The 17,500-nt window shown below is 44.7% G+C and overlaps 1 protein-coding gene across 1 annotated transcript in view; it reads right to left on the bottom strand.

The window, feature by feature from the left end:
- frmd5a (FERM domain containing 5a) overlaps positions 1-17,092 on the bottom strand; it is a gene marked incomplete at both ends in the record, with an annotated part of 84,484 nt that extends 67,392 nt beyond the window's left edge. The window contains one exon of the mRNA XM_083655034.1: positions 16,991-17,092. Coding sequence (XP_083511160.1) covers positions 16,991-17,092 — 102 coding nt within the window. The remainder of the gene's footprint in view (positions 1-16,990) is intronic.
- Between the last annotated feature and the right edge of the window lie 408 nt (positions 17,093-17,500).

Raw genomic sequence — 17,500 nt, 5'->3', positions numbered from 1 at the left:
AAACTATGATCAAATCCAGTTTATATAAAGAGTGACAGAGAAGAAACTATGATCAAATCCAGTTTGAGAAGAAACTATGATCAAATCCAGTTTATATGAAGAGTGACAGTGAAGAAACTATGATCAAATCCCGCTTCTATAAAGAGTGACAGAGAAGAAACTATGATCAAATCCAGTTTATATGAAGAGTGACCATGAAGAAACTATGATCAAATCCAGTTTATATGAAGAGTGACCATGAAGAAACTATGATCAAATCCAGTTTATATGAAGAGTGACAGTGAAGAAACTATGATCAAATCCAGTTTATATGAAGAGTGACAGTGAACAAACTATGATCAAATCCAGTTGATATAAAGAGTGACCATAAAGAAACTATGATCAAATCCAGTTTATATGAAGAGTGACAGTGAACAAACTATGATCAAATCCAGTTTATATGAAGAGTGACCATGAAGAAACTATGATCAAATCCAGTTGATATAAAGAGTGACCATAAAGAAACTATGATCAAATCCAGTTTATATGAAGAGCGACCGTAAAGAAACTATGATCAAATCCAGTTTATATGAAAAGTGACAGTGAAGAAACTATGATCAAATCCAGTTTATATAAAGAGTGACCGTGAAGAAACTATGATCAAATCCAGTTTATATGAAAAGTGACCGTAAAGAAACTATGATCAAATCCAGTTTATATAAAGAGTGACAGTGAACAAGCTATGATCAAATCCAGTTTATATGAAGAGTGACCGTAAAGAAACTATGACCAAATCCAGTTTATATGAAAAGTGACAGTGAAGAAACTATGATCAAATCCAGTTTATATGAAAAGTGACAGTGAAGAAACTATGATCAAATCCAGTTTATATGAAGAGTGGCCATGAAGAAACTATGATCAAATCCAGTTTATATGAAGAGTGACAGTGAAGAAACTATGATCAAATCCAGTTTATATAAAGAGTGACAGTGAACAAACTATGATCAAATCCAGTTTATATAAAGAGTGACCGTGAAGAAACTATGATCAAATCCAGTTTATATGAAAAGTGACCGTAAAGAAACTATGATCAAATCCAGTTTATATAAAGAGTGACAGTGAACAAGCTATGATCAAATCCAGTTTATATGAAGAGTGACCGTAAAGAAACTATGACCAAATCCAGTTTATATGAAAAGTGACAGTGAAGAAACTATGATCAAATCCAGTTTATATGAAAAGTGACAGTGAAGAAACTATGATCAAATCCAGTTTATATGAAGAGTGGCCATGAAGAAACTATGATCAAATCCAGTTTATATGAAGAGTGACAGTGAAGAAACTATGATCAAATCCAGTTTATATAAAGAGTGACAGTGAACAAACTATGATCAAATCCAGTTTATATAAAGAGTGACCATGAAGAAACTATGATCAAATCCAGTTTATATGAAGAGTGACCGTAAAGAAACTATGATCAAATCCAGTTTATATGAAGAGTGACAGTGAACAAGCTATGATCAAATCCAGTTTATATGAAGAGTGACAGTGAACAAGCTATGATCAAATCCAGTTTATATGAAGAGTGAGTATGATCTATGATGAAACTATGATCAGCCCGGGAAAAAGCCTTGACTTGCCCACTAAAAATATACAGCACCAGAGTGAGAATCCCGTACTGTATCATGCTGTATTGTATTTGGAAAAGCACTAGTCCTTCTAAATCAACAGAAGAGAAGCAACGTGTTTTTCCGTATTAATTCTTTCTTGTTCAGTTCATTGGACACAGCATAGCAAGCACATGTATAATGAGGTACAGTAGGCATAGCAGAGAAGTCAAATCACATGTATAATGAGGTACAGTAGGCATAGCAGAGAAGTCAAATCACATGTATAAGGAGGTACAGTAGGCATAGCAGAGAAGTCAAATCACATGTATAAGGAGGTACAGTAGGCATAGCAGAGAAGTCAAAGCACATGTATAATGAGGTACAGTAGGCAATAGGCATAGCAGAGAAGTCAAATCACATGTATAATGAGGTACAGTAGGCATAGCAGAGAAGTCAAATCACATGTATAATGAGGTACAGTAGGCAATAGGCATAGCAGAGAAGTCAAATCACATGTATAATGAGGTACAGTAGGCATAGCAGAGAAGTCAAATCACATGTATAATGAGGTACAGTAGGCATAGCAGAGAAGTCAAATCACATGTATAATGAGGTACAGTAGGCATAGCAGAGAAGTCAAAGCACATGTATAATGAGGTACAGTAGGCAATAGGCATAGCAGAGAAGTCAAATCACATGTATAATGAGGTACAGTAGGCAATAGGCATAGCAGAGAAGTCAAATCACATGTATAATGAGGTACAGTAGGCAATAGGCATAGCAGAGAAGTCAAATCACATGTATAATGAGGTCCAGTAGGCATAGCAGAGAAGTCAAAGCACATGTATAATGAGGTACAGTAGGCAATAGGCATAGCAGATAAGTCAAATCACATGTATAATGAGGTCCAGTAGGCATAGCAGAGAAGTCAAAGCACATGTATAATGAGGTACAGTAGGCAATAGGCATAGCAGAGAAGTCAAATCACATGTATAATGAGGTACAGTAGGCATAGCAGAGAAGTCAAATTGGATGTGGAGAGCACTGAGAAATGGATGGCAGATGAGAGAGATGGCAGGAGAAGTGGGGAGGGGAGAGAGGCAGCAATCAAGAAACCCTCTGCCTGCAGTGGAAAAGAGCCAGGAGACTCATGATGGTACAGAGAGAGGGAGGTGACCTGTGGAGCGGATGATAAGGACATCAACAAGAGGATGATGAAATAAGAGGGGGATGAAAGAGAGAAGAGGACACATGTCTCATATAGAGAGGGAAGTTTTCTACCCCCTCCTTTGCTCTTTTATTTTGAAAGACGCTTTACTCCCCCCACGCCTCTCATTCTCTCTCTCTCTCTCTCACTCTCTCTCTCTCTCACTCTCTCTCTCACTCACTCTCTCTCTGGTGAGCTGTCTGGCTGGACTGTCACCCACTGCTCTCAAACACTGTCTAATTTATGCTCAGCACCTTGCTTGTCTTTATTGTCACACAACAGCAACACACCATGTAAGGGTAAGTAAGGGTTGCAGGGACCTTTACCAATAAAGTCGAGTCGATTTCGACTAGTCGTCAAAAAGTAGTCTTGGTCACTGAGTTGATGACAGCAGCGTGTGACGCAGGAGGAATATAAACACAATCATATTATTATATGATTGGCTTTATTAATGGCTTGCGAAAACACTGTGCAAGTACTGTAATATGAGCGGAGACTTACTGTACTGCTAACAGTTTGATGTCCAGGCTCAGTGTTTCCCCTATATGCATGCTATATGCAAGCTGAATTATAAATACTTTAGGAATATTATAGGCTTACTATCGGAATATTATAGAGGGTATGCACACCCACTGGAACACGCCCCCTCAATCAGGAATGAGTGTCAAAATGAGTGTCAAGTTCCTCCCTGAGCAGCAGGTGTCAGTTATCTAGGCTGATTACTGCATTCAAGCTCAGTCTTGCTGTGACTCAGTGGGCGTGACCCCACAGTGACTTCTGCCTCTGTGACATCACATGCATACCCTCTGTAGGAATACTGTAGATCCCTATTGCCAAATACAATTGTATTGACTGTATCTCCTACCAGACAGGACAGGACTAGGCAAGGCTTCGAGTTCAGCCCCGACAACACGTATCAAGAAGTTTATTTAAATGGAAACATGACGTGGTTCAACCCGGAAACCGTAGCAAAATGTGCACACCGTTTTCATATACCGTAATTGAACACACCCCAGCTGAACATTAGTCAACAATAAAAGTAAAAACAACAACGACCGTGCAAAACCACATATATAGTCATAAGCCAAATAACGTAGTTTATTGCTGTGATTACCAAATAAATCTAGAAGAAGTAGATATATAGAAATGTGTGAAGAAGACACAAGATGAGAAGAGCTAGCCTGGGGCAGCGCAAATCTCAAACCACGTCACATGACGACTCAGCGACGTATCCCGGTAAGCATTGACTTGTGGTAGTGACATGGATGTGCCCCTAAAACACACACATGCTGAAGGTGAAATCCAGTCCCTGCATTTGACCCATCCAGGCATGGCCTTCCTCCAGGGGGCAGCAAAGGAGCAGTGGGCACTGGGCAACCTTCATAAGAGCCCCGGGACCTGGTCACAGTGGTCAGGCGATGATCTTCTGCATGTTTTTTTTAGTGAGGGTCCTTATCAATGTTTTATGGGGGAAGCACCAAGTGAGCAGGGGGATAACATGCAGAAAGGACCCTTTTCACGAGCTAACCAACCTCCTGGACACTAGGCACCAAAGGCATGGAGAGACACAGCCCCAGTACCAACAGCGACCCAGGTGGAAATCGAACCCAGGACCTTCTTGCTGTGAGACAACAGCGCTCACGCCAGTGACTCCACTAAAGCCAAAAGATCAGCCCGTATGCCGTGACATTGTATCGCAATGCCGTGACCCGGATTCGAACCGGGGTTGCTGCGGCCACAACGCAGAGTACTAACCACTATACGATCACGGCGAGCTACCGGGGCTGGTACGCTTGGCCCGTACACTGATGAGACCCAGGTTAGTATTGACTTCCAACATAATGCTATGTTACCTTTGTCTGACAGCCACAGACAATTCTATTTGGATTAGATTATATTAGAAATATATATATTTCTAGTGCCCCCCTTCTGGCCGGCAGTCCGGCCCGGGGGCCTGGGGGGGGGTCTCCAAAAAATGGAACATTGTGTCATTTCGCAGTTTCATAAGTTAGCACAACAAGATGTTGTACACAGATGACTATTTTGATAATAGCTACGTTTCACCCTCCACTCTGTTGTTATCTGGTTGTTATCCACCTAAATGTAACTAACAAAATGTAACTCGTATCATAAATAAATCTATACTAACTCAACCACACAATCCTCTGAATAAATACATCTAAATAAATGTCTACAAAATGGGGTACATTGTCAATGCTATTTTGGTTGAACGGATTCCAAAGGTTGGGATCTCCTGGTTTAAGGACAGCGCAATCAAATCTCCACAGTTACAGTTCTTGTGCTTTAGTTCAATCTAAATTATTATTAATGAATGCCGACAAACATTTTGGTGCTTGTTGTGAAAATGGGAAAGATACAAATTTCAACACAGCAAAAGATCAGCCCGTGTGCCGTGACATTGTATCGCAATGCCGTGACCCGGATTCGAACCGGGGTTGCTGCGGCCACAACGCAGAGTACTAACCACTATACGATCACGGCGAGCTACCGGGGCTGGTGCTGCAGACCTGGTCTGTATAGTGATGACACCCAGATTAGTATTAATCTCCGACACAATGTTCCCTTTGGCTTAGAGAGCAGCCACAGACGATTCTATTCAGTTTATATTATATTATAAATATATATGACAATATGTTTACTGAATTGTACTTCTTGCCAATAAAGCTAATTGAACTGAATTGATCATTCACACGTTAACAACTACAACAAAAATAATATAACAGTATATAACTGATATACCGTAATAAGATATCCCACATGCACACACTAATGCAGATTACTACATTTTAAGTCTGCAGTTGTGCAACAAACGTCATCATGCTGACAGTGTGAGTGTAGTGGTACCAGCATATGCCTGTGTTTGTTACTGACAGTGTGAGTGTGGTGGTACTACCAGCATATGCCTGTGTTTGTTACTGACAGTGTGAGTGTAGTGGTACCAGCATATGCCTGTGTTTGTTACTGACAGTGTGACTGTAGTGGTACCAGCATATGCCTGTGTTTGTTACTGACAGTGTGAGTGTGGTGGTACTACCAGCATATGCCTGTGTTTGTTACTGACAGTGTGAGTGTGGTGGTACTACCAGCATATGCCTGTGTTTGTTACTGACAGTGTGAGTGTAGTGGTACCAGCATATGCCTGTGTTTGTTACTGACAGTGTGACTGTAGTGGTACCAGCATATGCCTGTGTTTGTTACTGACAGTGTGACTGTAGTGGTACCAGCATACGCCTGTGTTTGTTACTGACAGTGTGAGTGTAGTGGTACCAGCATATGCCTGTGTTTCCTCATTAGTCTGCAGAGGAGTGCAGAGGCACAGGGACTTGAAGCAGAAAGACAGACAAAGGCTGGATTCTCTCGTACAGCAGAGAGAGCCCACAGGCCCAAAGACAAACAGGACCAGAGGGAGGAGGAGAGACGGGTAAGTAAGCCCAGCGGATCTGTGACATCTGTCCATCAAAGCCTCAAGGCACACAGGCCACGGTCAGAGCTGCATGATAGATCGATAAAAAAAGATCTGAACTAATTTCACTTTACTTTCCACATTGCAAGGCTGGGAGAAAAAACTCTTATACTTATACTGCAAGATATTTCATCCCCCCCCCCCCCCCCCCTTTATCTTTTTTACATGTGTGGAATCCCCGAACTCCAAATTAAGAAATCCAGAACAATCCTCTTAACCTGCACATTAACATAGTTAGGATGTTAATTTTATTCTCTCTCGTATTGCAGTTTATCACAGCTATCTGCTATTCCTCCACTGGGATTGATGGTCACAAATACAACAAACGCATGAGTTTAGTTCCACAACAGGGGAAAAAAAGGGCTGTGCAAAAAGACTTCCCCACTGTAAAACATAACATATCTAATATTAAACAAGGCTGTTCCATTGTCTTCCTCAATGTTGAGTCTGATGTAAGGCCACAATCATGCTTCTTCTGTTTGATGGCAGAGCAAGCTCAACACACTTTTTGAGCTCAGCTTTTGAAGGCAGCTCATATCTGGTGGTTAGCTCTCTGGCTTAAGGGAGTGCGTTACTCTGGTGCATCATTGCTGCAGGTTAAAAACAGCCTTGATTATTAGCACTTGATCAAAGCTTCAAAAGCTTTGTTTTTGACCCTTGTAAATGAGTGGAGGCTCTCTGGCTCCCCCTCCCCACCCAGGCCTTCATCGCACCGTGCTAAGTCATTTATGAGACCAGTGAAGTATATAAGCATTTACTAACGAGCTGTGCAATCTGCACTCCTATGGATGGAGGCGCTCTCCTTTTACAGTGAACTTTGGCTCGGCCTGAGCGGAGCCATATAGGGTGTGGCTCATTGCCCATGATTTCATTGCCCATTCATTTTTCCATAGACGTTTCGTAAAATGTTCATAAAAATAGTTTCACTTGATCAAAACCAAGCACTTCAGCTATATTCAGAATCAGGAGAGACCATAGAACAACAAAAATGAAAAGAAGAAAAACAGGAAACATTTATGCCGGTCTTTTTTCCCCTCTATATATGGTCTCTCCTGATCCTGAATATAGCTGAATGGTTTAAGCAGGTAAAACTCTTTTTATAAGGATTTTACGAAACGTCAATGGGGAAATGAATGGGGAATGAAATCTCTTAGGCCCCAATCTAAAGCAGTTCTTGAAGGGTAAACACCAATGTCTCCATGAATAACTGTGTCCGTGGGTGTGTGGGTGATGATGATGACCTACTGTATGTCTTTGTGTATGATTGATTGTTGTTTTATGACTGACCGATTGTTTGATTGACCGATTTTATGATTTTATGACATATTGTTTATGTTTATGCATATTTTACTGTATTTTACTGTACTTTGTTTTTAACAGGGGCTTTTAATAACATCTAGGGACGGGCATTGCAAACTAGTTCAGGCTATAAATGTTGTGATACATGACATCAGATGTTTTGACAAATGTTATATGTTGTGTATCTGTCCCTATTATCAAATAAACGAAAGAATGATGAACCCGGAAGAGGGCATGACTCTGGCACTGTATGGTCTCCTCCTCCAATCCTCTCTGGTAGACCGCAGGGATACGTTGCTCTGCACAGGGGGTTAATATCCATGCCTCCAGCTGGAGCGTAACCTCAGACCCCCTCTCTCTCTCTCTCTCTCTCTCTCTCTCTCTCTCTCTCTCTCTCTCTCTCTCTCTCTCTCTCTCTCTCTCTCTCTCTCTCTCTCTCTCTCTCTCTCTCTCTCTCTCTCTCTCTCTCTCTCTCTCTCTCTCTCTCTCTCTCTCTCTCTCTCTCTCTCTCTCTCTCTCTCTCTCACACACACACACACACACACACACACACACACACACACACACACACACAACCCTCTCCCTTTGCCTCTCTCACACAATACGACCCAGACAGCACAATGGACGACGCGGCAGACTGCTATCGACGCACTGACAGACTGCCTGCCTGCTGTCCATCCAGGCCACACACACACACACACACACACACACACACACACACACACACACACAAAGAGACACATGGGGAATATGAGGAAATGTTGGTGAGACCGACCAACCCAAACAAACACAAAAGAGCAGTCACATCTCGTGGCCCGCTGATATGACAGAGAGCACTGCTGACATTTCTGTGGGCATAAACAGCGAGAGACAGAATGAGTGTGTAGTGCAAGAGTCACTTGCCAGCTCATCTTCCACTAAGCTCTGTCGTGAATCCCAGGAAGACAACGCAGGTCAGTAGGGGTGTCCCAAAAAAAAGATTTGTGTAAGAATCATGATTCTTATGGCGATTCTGAATCTATTCGCAACTCCCCAGATTTTTTTTTTTTTATTATTACTTTAACCTATTTTTCTTGAAGTCACTGAGAACTGAGCAGCAATACTACGAAGATTTATTTGTGCAAATTTAGCATGAATAAATGTTATCTTTTTCGTCTTAGGTTTGCCTTTGTGTTGTCTTTACATTATTGCCATCAGTTGATAAAACATTTTCAAATATAAAAACGACATAAACAGACATAATAATCGTATACACTTTTATTGTGCTTTCATGCCATAATTTGTTACACTGCCTTTCTTAGCACACTGCGGAGTGGAGTAGAGAAAGTACTGAATCGAGAATCAATTTTGAATCGAATCCTCCTGACCCCAAGAATCAGAATGGAATCGTGAGATACACAAAGATTCACACCCCTACAGGTCAGTCAGTTTAATTTCCTAGTACCCCGCTGGAATAGCAGAGCTGTGTGAGAAACGGTAATGAAACACAAGGGGGAGGGGGGGTTAGCCCATCCGAAGGGAGCAGCCCCTCGCAACCTTGAGACGATGCATCAACTCTTTCATTATGGACGCAGCGGGGACACAGTAGCTGTGTGAGTGAGTGTGACTGCCAGGTGGCTGCACCCACAAATCATAAAAGCCCATGAAAGGATTTGGGAGAAAGCCACATGCTGCCATGCTGTGGAGACACTACAGTGTGATGTCATCCTGAAATCACAAACCAGCCACGCGCCCGAGGTTCAGCCAATCAAACCAGCCACGCGCCCGAGGTTCAGCCAATCAAACCAGCCACGCGCCTGAGGTTCAGCCAATCAAACCAGCCACGCGCCCGAGGTTCAGCCAATCAAACCAGCCACACGCCCGAGGTTCAGCCAATCAAACCAGCCACGTGCCCGAGGTTCAGGCTAGCCAATCAAACCAGCCACACGCCCGAGGGTCAGCCAATGAAACCAGCCACACGCCAGAGGTTCAGCCAATCAAACCAGCCACGCGCCCGAGGTTCAGCCAATCAAACCAGCCACGCGTCCGAGGTTCAGGCTAGCCAATCAAACCAGCCACATGCCCGAGGGTCAGCCAATGAAACCAGCCACACGCCAGAGGTTCAGCCAATCAAACCAGCCCCACGCCTGAGGTTCAGGCTAGCCAATCAAACCAGCCACACGCCCGAGGGTCAGCCAATCAAACCAGCCACACGCCTGAGGTTCAGGCTAGCCAATCAAACCAGCCACACGCCTGAGGTTCAGGCTAGCCAATCAAACCAGCCACACGCCCGAGGTTCAGCCAATCAAACTAGCCACACGCCCGAGGTTCAGCCAATCAAACCAGCCACACGCCCGAGGTTCAGCCAATCAAACCAGCCACACGCCCGAGGTTCAGCCAATCAAACCAGCCACACGCCCGAGGTTCAGCCAATCAAACTAGCCATGCGCCTAAGGTTCAGCCAATCAAACCAGCCACACGCCCTGTGCACAGTGACGCCATTAAACACGGGCGACATCCTCCTGAGATTTGCTCCTCATGAAACATTCAGACCTAGCACACATTTTAATCATTCATATGCACGCAGCATGGCACTAGTGTGTGGCGTGAGCTCTGAACACACATATTTGCACACACACACACACACACACAAACACACACACTGTGTCTGAGGGCAGACGCTCCATTGATGTATGAAGGTTGTCAAAAGTATCATAAACATTTTGAAATGCATACAAGATACAAGTATCGATAGTAGCGATACTCGATACTATTGATACCTGTTGCATAATATAATATTATTTAAAATTTTGAAACTCATTTGCAACAGTATCGAGACCAGCAGTGCATCCAGATCCACTGCTGATTTTACTACCACTGATTTTTCCCTCCCTATCATTGGTGGGTATCTGTTGCTTCAACCAGCTAAAGGCGTTCTGATAGGCTGATGACTAGAGCAGGGGTAATCTGCTGTGTAAGTGCAAAGATTTTAATGAGTTTTATCGGGCCTATTATGGAGAAGCGTACGTCTGGCTGTCCATCTGTCTTTTTGCCTCTTGATGTGTTCAGTAAGCCCCCCTGCCCGGTATCGAAAAGTATTGAGTATCGATATTTTCCTGGTTGTCATAATTTTCTGTATTATCGGTATTGAAGTTAGAGATTCTAGTATTGTGACAACCCTAATGACTACCTTGCAGAACTGCCACAGGACACTTTCCATGACCCTGACAGGAGAAGATCAGCTGTCTGATGAATGGGCGAGCAGTCAGGAGGGAAGAATAGGAGGGAGAGAGAGAGAGAGAGAGACAGAGAGAGAGACATAGAGAGACAGAGAGAGGGAAAATTGTAAAGTCAGCTCAGATAGAAGCCTGCAGTCACCAGGGATTCTCTACAGTGAAATCTCATCAGACACTGTTTATGCCTGCAATTATATAGCAGTAATAACAAGATAACAAGATATCTTCCTACGTTTTTGAGATGAAGATACTCAGTTATGCTGATGCCGTCAGTGAGGGCGAAAACACAAACAAGTCAAGAAAAACAAAACAAAACAAGTATACTTTTAATCCAACTATATAATATACCTGAGAAAGCATTACGGGAGGAACCGGGCAGAATGTGGGTCAGGGGGAATAGTGGCACAGTCCGAGGATAGTACTGGTTGAGGTGGGCGTGTCATCAGTCTCCTCATCATCAGCACCCTCCAATGGCGTTCCGGGAATAAATTAGCTTATTGTGCTTTTCTGTGAGCGTCTAACGGTCGGGCCCGCCTTTGTCCAGGCTTGTGGAATGGGATATCCTGAGCAGAGTGATCTCACATTTTGACAGAGTAACTGTGGAGTCGCCGTAGCAACAGCTGAGAGCCTGGTGGCACCATGCTTCACAGTAAGACCCCCCCCCCCCCCCCGCACCGCCCACACACACACACACACACACATGCACACACACACACACACACAGACACACACACACACCACCAACACACACACACACCTACTATCTGGACTATCTCTCTTAGAGTCTGTGCAGCAGCAACTATACTTTCACAGAGTGTTTACTCAAGTCTGAGTCCTGGACTCATTTTCAGGGCTTGTGACTCGACTTGGACTTGAGCACAGATGACTTGGACGTGGACCAGAGCATTCATGCATTCAGACTCGGAAGTTGGAGATGAGGACTTGTTAATTGTTAAAAGACTATTTTGTTGTGGTTGTTCGTTTTTTAATAGGCCTATAATATTGATAGCTATATTAATACGGTGACATTATTCAATTTCGTGCCAGGGCAGGCACGTGTGTTCCACCTAGAGGTAAAAGGATAACCGGGTTAATGATAAACCGTGATCAAATTCCTTACAGTTAGTATTCCCGTTTCAAATTGTAATTATCGTTGAAACCGTGTTACCGTGATTACAGCGGGCCTTTGAAAAACAGTAAATACTGAGTGTCCATCATCAAGTTAGCAACAGTCTCCCAGACGCAGGCACACAGCCTTGGTGAAATGGTTTCATTGAGTGTATCATTACTTTTTGAACATTTTCAGCACATTTTAACAATACCACAATAATACTGATAACCGTGATCATTTCGGTCACTATCGTGATCTGGAATTTTCATACCATTCCATCTCTAGTTCCACCTACATGTGGATTCATGCTCACAGTTCAGTAACTCCGGACTCAGACTTAAGACTCAGGTACTGAAGACTCAACAACTCGACTCGGACTCTTCTTTGGTGACTCGGACTTGGACTGGGACTGGAACACAGATATAGTGACTTGACGACAACACTGCGTATTCATTATTTTCTTAGCACAGACACCACTTTTTTTGCTTTATTTTTCTTCTAATAGGATGAAAGTGCCCGGAACAGCTGGTGGTTGTGATATCTTCAAACAAAATAGCTATTAGAACACCAAGGGCCATCACAGGTTTCACAGGGTGAAAGTTGTAATTAACTGTTAACTGTGCATCTAGAACAGAGTGGGCCACATCTCTGTGTTGACAGTCGTTTAAATAAATATGTAATTAATCGCATGCAAGTAGAGAAAACAGTGATGACGGGCAAATGAAGTACAATTGCAGTCTCGTTCAGAAATGTGAAAAAGCAGGAGGCCTGGGTGAAAAGCGTCTGCTTATTATAAATTATATCATCCAAATAAACTGTGACAAATAAAGCTCCTTAAAAAGCCACATGATGCTTTCAGGGATGAACAACAACTTCCCAGTGTGTGTAAATGCTCTCTACCTCTCGCTGCCTCCCATCTCTCTCTCCACACTCAGTGTGTGTAGATGCTCTCTCTACCTCCCTCTGCCTCCCGTCTCTCTCTCCACACTCACAGTGTGTGTAGATGCTCTCTCTACCTCTCTCTGCCTCCCATCTCTCTCTCCACACTCACAGTGTGTGTAGATGCTCTCTCTACCTCTCTCTGCCTCCCATCTCTCTCTCCACACTCACAGTGTGTGTAGATGCTCTCTCTACCTCTCGCTGCCTCCCATCTCTCTCTCCACTCACAGTGTGTAGATGCTCTCTCTACCTCTCTCTGCCTCCCATCTCTCTCTCCACTCACAGTGTGTGTAGATGCTCTCTCTACCTCTCTGCCTCCCGTCTCTCTCTCCACACTCACAGTGTGTGTAGATGCTCTCTCTACCTCTCTCTGACCCCCCCATCTCTCTCCACACTCACAGTGTGTGTAGATGCTCTCTCTACCTCTCTCTGCCCCCCATCTCTCTCTCCACACTCACAGTGTGTGTAGATGCTCTCTCTACCTCTCTCTGCCCCCCATCTCTCTCTCCACACTCACAGTGTGTGTAGATGCTCTCTCTACCTCTCTCTGACCCCCCCATCTCTCTCCACACTCACAGTGTGTGTAGATGCTCTCTCTACCTCTCTCTGCCCCCCATCTCTCTCTCCACACTCACAGTGTGTGTAGATGCTCTCTCTACCTCTCTCTGCCCCCCATCTCTCTCTCCACACTCACAGTGTGTGTAGATGCTCTCTCTACCTCCCTCTGCCTCCCGTCTCTCTCTCCACACTCACAGTGTGTGTAGATGCTCTCTCTACCTCTCTGCCTTCCGTCTCTCTCTCCACACTCACAGTGTGTAGATGCTCTCTCTACCTCCCTCTGCCTCCCGTCTCTCTCTCCACACTCACAGTGTGTAGATGCTCTCTCTAGCTCTCTGCCTCCCATCTCTCTCTCCACACTCACAGTGTGTAGATGCTCTCTCTAGCTCTCTGCCTCCCATCTCTCTCTCCACACTCACAGTGTGTAGATGCTCTCTCTACCTCCCTCTGCCTCCCCCCATCTCTCTCCACACACACAAAAAATAAACAATACCTTTTCAACTTCCCAAAACAGACATGGAGGCAGAGCCCCTGTATAAATGGAGATACTGAATAAATATTAGCATCCGACAGCGGTGTTTTCAAGGCCTCGGCGGTCGGCGCACGCAGGAGCTGGGCGCACGCAGGAGCTGGGCGCACGCAGGAGCTGGGAGCCCAAACTTTCAGAAAGCACAGCAAGCACAGAATAAACAACCTGAGTTACTGTAAGAGCTGGCAGGCTCATCAATAATGCATCTGACAGAACCAACTTAGAATAATGCTTCAGGAGCTGAACAGACTCCATCAATTTCATTGCATTTCATAAAAAGTGCAAGCAGTTTTTCCACATTCCATTCTGTACAGATGAACACTACAGGGACGAACTACAGTCCCACACACACACACACACACACACACACACACACACACACACACACACACACACCACACACACACCACACACACGCACGCACGCACGCACGCACGCGCACACACACACACACACACACACAAACACACACACACACAGACACACACACACACACACGCACACACGCACACACACACACACACACACACACACACACACACACACACACAAAAGTATCACAGTTCCCAAGCAGTTGACCCACAAACAGAGGTATGCCATATATATCCAACTCTGTGTATTTATAGCAGCTAAATCCACCTCATCTTGGCTGGACAATATTACTAATATAATAATAATAATATTGTATTCTCTTTGCATACTGACGTGACATTCATGCCAGGAGCTGCTTAACCCTTTGACTCTGTGCTGTGCCGTTGCATCAAATCACTCAAACGAAACGGCCAAAGAGGATTTCCGGGACTTCCATCAACCTCCAAGTAGATGAGAGCTATGATGATGAGCACTCACTTCTTCATCGTATAGTGGGAAAGATCTATAATTCATTCGAGCAAAGCTTAGCGTCGTGCATTATGGCAATATGGCCGCCTCTGCTTTATCAAGATGGAGAGACATGTCCCGGCCTTCGTCTAAAAGCGCTCTACGCCCTGGTTCGGGTACATGTCCTTGTTTTGCTTTTTAATTTCCACTGAAGACTCCTTCTGCTGAAGGTGGCTCTATTGACACGGACATGGAGGACAAAGATGCTTGGTGGATGTCAGAGAAAGGAGGCTAAGCTAAGCCAGGGGCAAATCTGAATTTAGAGCCATTAAGCAGTTTAGGGGAGAGATCAGAGTGTAATGGAGACAGGTCTAGTGGGGATGGAGTCTCAGCACCCTGTGGAAAGAGGGGAGGGGTGAAAAAGAGGGGAAGGGAGAGAATATATATGACCTAGTTATATGCCTCTTGCTGCTCATTCCCCCAGAGGTGTCCTGGAACCCTGGCTGTTTCTGGCAGGCCGCTACTAGCCTGCGAGGAAGAGCAAAGTTAGAGCTAAATGAAGAACGCGCGCCTCCGACGCTACGGCTAGTCAGGTGGATCAGCCCATTCCCTCCCAGCAGGGCCCGGTTAGACAGGGAGGTAGCCCAGGCTGCACGACACTCACGACATCTCTCTCTCCCCCTCTCTCTCTCTCTCTCCCCCTCTCTCTCCATCTCTCTCTCTCTCCCTCTCTCTTCCTTCCAGCCTGCTGCTGACGTCAGCCACCCAGGCCACACGACACTGCTGCAAACAGCACACCTGCTGGCTTCACACAGGCCATCTGGCCCGGTGCCAGCTCTGGCTCAGCCCCCGGAGCAGAGAGTGAGACGCGGGTCTGTTTACAACCTGGGCACACAATGGGGTAGCCGCAGTGTCTGTCCGACGTCTCTCACGCTTTGTCGTGGCACACACAACAACAAGAGGCTCGATTGCAGCGCGGCCACGCTGAAAACAATAACGGTATCACAGTGACAACAGTCATGTCGTGTCTCGTTAATGTTTAATTGTTTCCGTAATATAGGTTACATGTTTCCTTGGTTTATGTGTTGGAGATCTTTTGATGCGTCTACTACTGAGTCAGACGATCCTCCCGGGATTCATGCACGACTCTTTCCCACAACTTTGTCAGAAAAGAAGAAGGTGGGGGAAAAAAATGTTCTAATTGATTTTGACAGGCCCTCTCACCTGCCTTTGATGACGTGAACATAAAACGATACAAGCATCAAAGTTCACGTTTTGTAGCGGAGAGAGATGTGTGAGACATGTTTCCACCTTTACTACATGTGTCTCACTTAACAATATCAAAGTTTTCTTCTCCACTGAAGTAAAGGGCCATGCCTGAAGGGAAATTAAATACTGTACTTGCACGCTTGGTTGCTGTGAGCAGCAATATCTAATATTACTCAATCCCACCTCAATATTTATGTTTCTACCTCCATTGTATGGCTTGGATTTATTCTCCAACATGGCAGCAGGATAACCTGTGTGTGCATTATTGATGCCTGTCACTATAAGGAAACTGCATGAGCTACAATAACCTAGAGTGATTGTAAATTATGCCTAGTGGCTCTCCATTCTTAATATCATTTAGGACTGGGTAATGCATGTACGTAAACATCGTATGCATTACTAGCTTACTCGTTTGATCAATACAGGCATTTGTTTTGTTCAGGTGTAGCAACAACAACTAAATCTACAGGAAATAATCCTGCAAACAACAGTGCGCCAAACTAAAAGACAAGCTGATACATCATTTGAAAAATAAACCTACCAAAATCGATCCGCCTTTTCTTTCACCCATAAGTCCAATAATGTGCATTTTACATCTTGTCAACCTCAACTTTGATGCACTGACTGAGCCCACTGACCCTGAGGGGAATTGCCATGTCTGTTCTATGGGGCTCCTTGATGTCTACTCTACATGTAGCGTTACATCAAAAAAGGATTTTCACAATAATGGCTCGTGTTGAGGCGTAGACCGCCTAAATTCCCCTTGGCAAGCCTAATGTTAGGTGAGGTGGCAAACATAATACAATTCAGGGAGGGAGCACACATTTTGCTAGCGGGACAACATGCAAGGCACTATATATGCTGAAACACTCGCTTTCTGCCAGCCAAGTCAGAGACAATTGCAGCGCTCTCATCATCACCCTCTCTGCGGCGGAGGAGGGAATAAACGGTGTGGTCGACAGGTGACTAACCTGAATGGTGCAGGTATATTCCGTGTCGTCCAGCAGTCTGACGGTGCATTCGTATTCTCTCTCTAGATTCCTGATGCTGCCACTCATGAATCGGCTCAACATCTTCTCGGAGAATTGATGCTGCTCTGCGTCTCTAGGACCAGAACAATAAACTCAACACCAGCATGCAAGTAATGTCACATTCACCACATTTTCCGATCGAAAAACTACACGAGCTGCAGCCGTATTGAAGCGCCGACGTGCGGACCATTGTTGTCCCATTAAGTTTGGGTACGGCAGGCCTGTGCCGGCCGGGGAGGAGAGCAGAATCCAGGGATGCCCGCATCCAGATCCAACATCCAGAGGCAGCTCTCAGCCGTGTGTTTCTGTGCTCGGATAATCTTTCACCATTCACCGCTGCAACTTGAGCAAGGGGGCGGGACCCGCGGAAAACTGACGTCAAAGGCAACCAACGGGAAAGCGAGGCATTTCTATGCACTTTAATAATCCAATGTTATTTGTTCTAACGCC

This window comes from Poromitra crassiceps, assembly GCF_964638095.1.
Source record: "Poromitra crassiceps genome assembly, chromosome: 18".
Taxonomy (NCBI): domain Eukaryota; kingdom Metazoa; phylum Chordata; class Actinopteri; order Beryciformes; family Melamphaidae; genus Poromitra; species Poromitra crassiceps.
The sequence above is the reverse complement of the archived record's forward strand: the minus strand, read 5'-3'. Positions and strand labels throughout refer to the sequence as shown.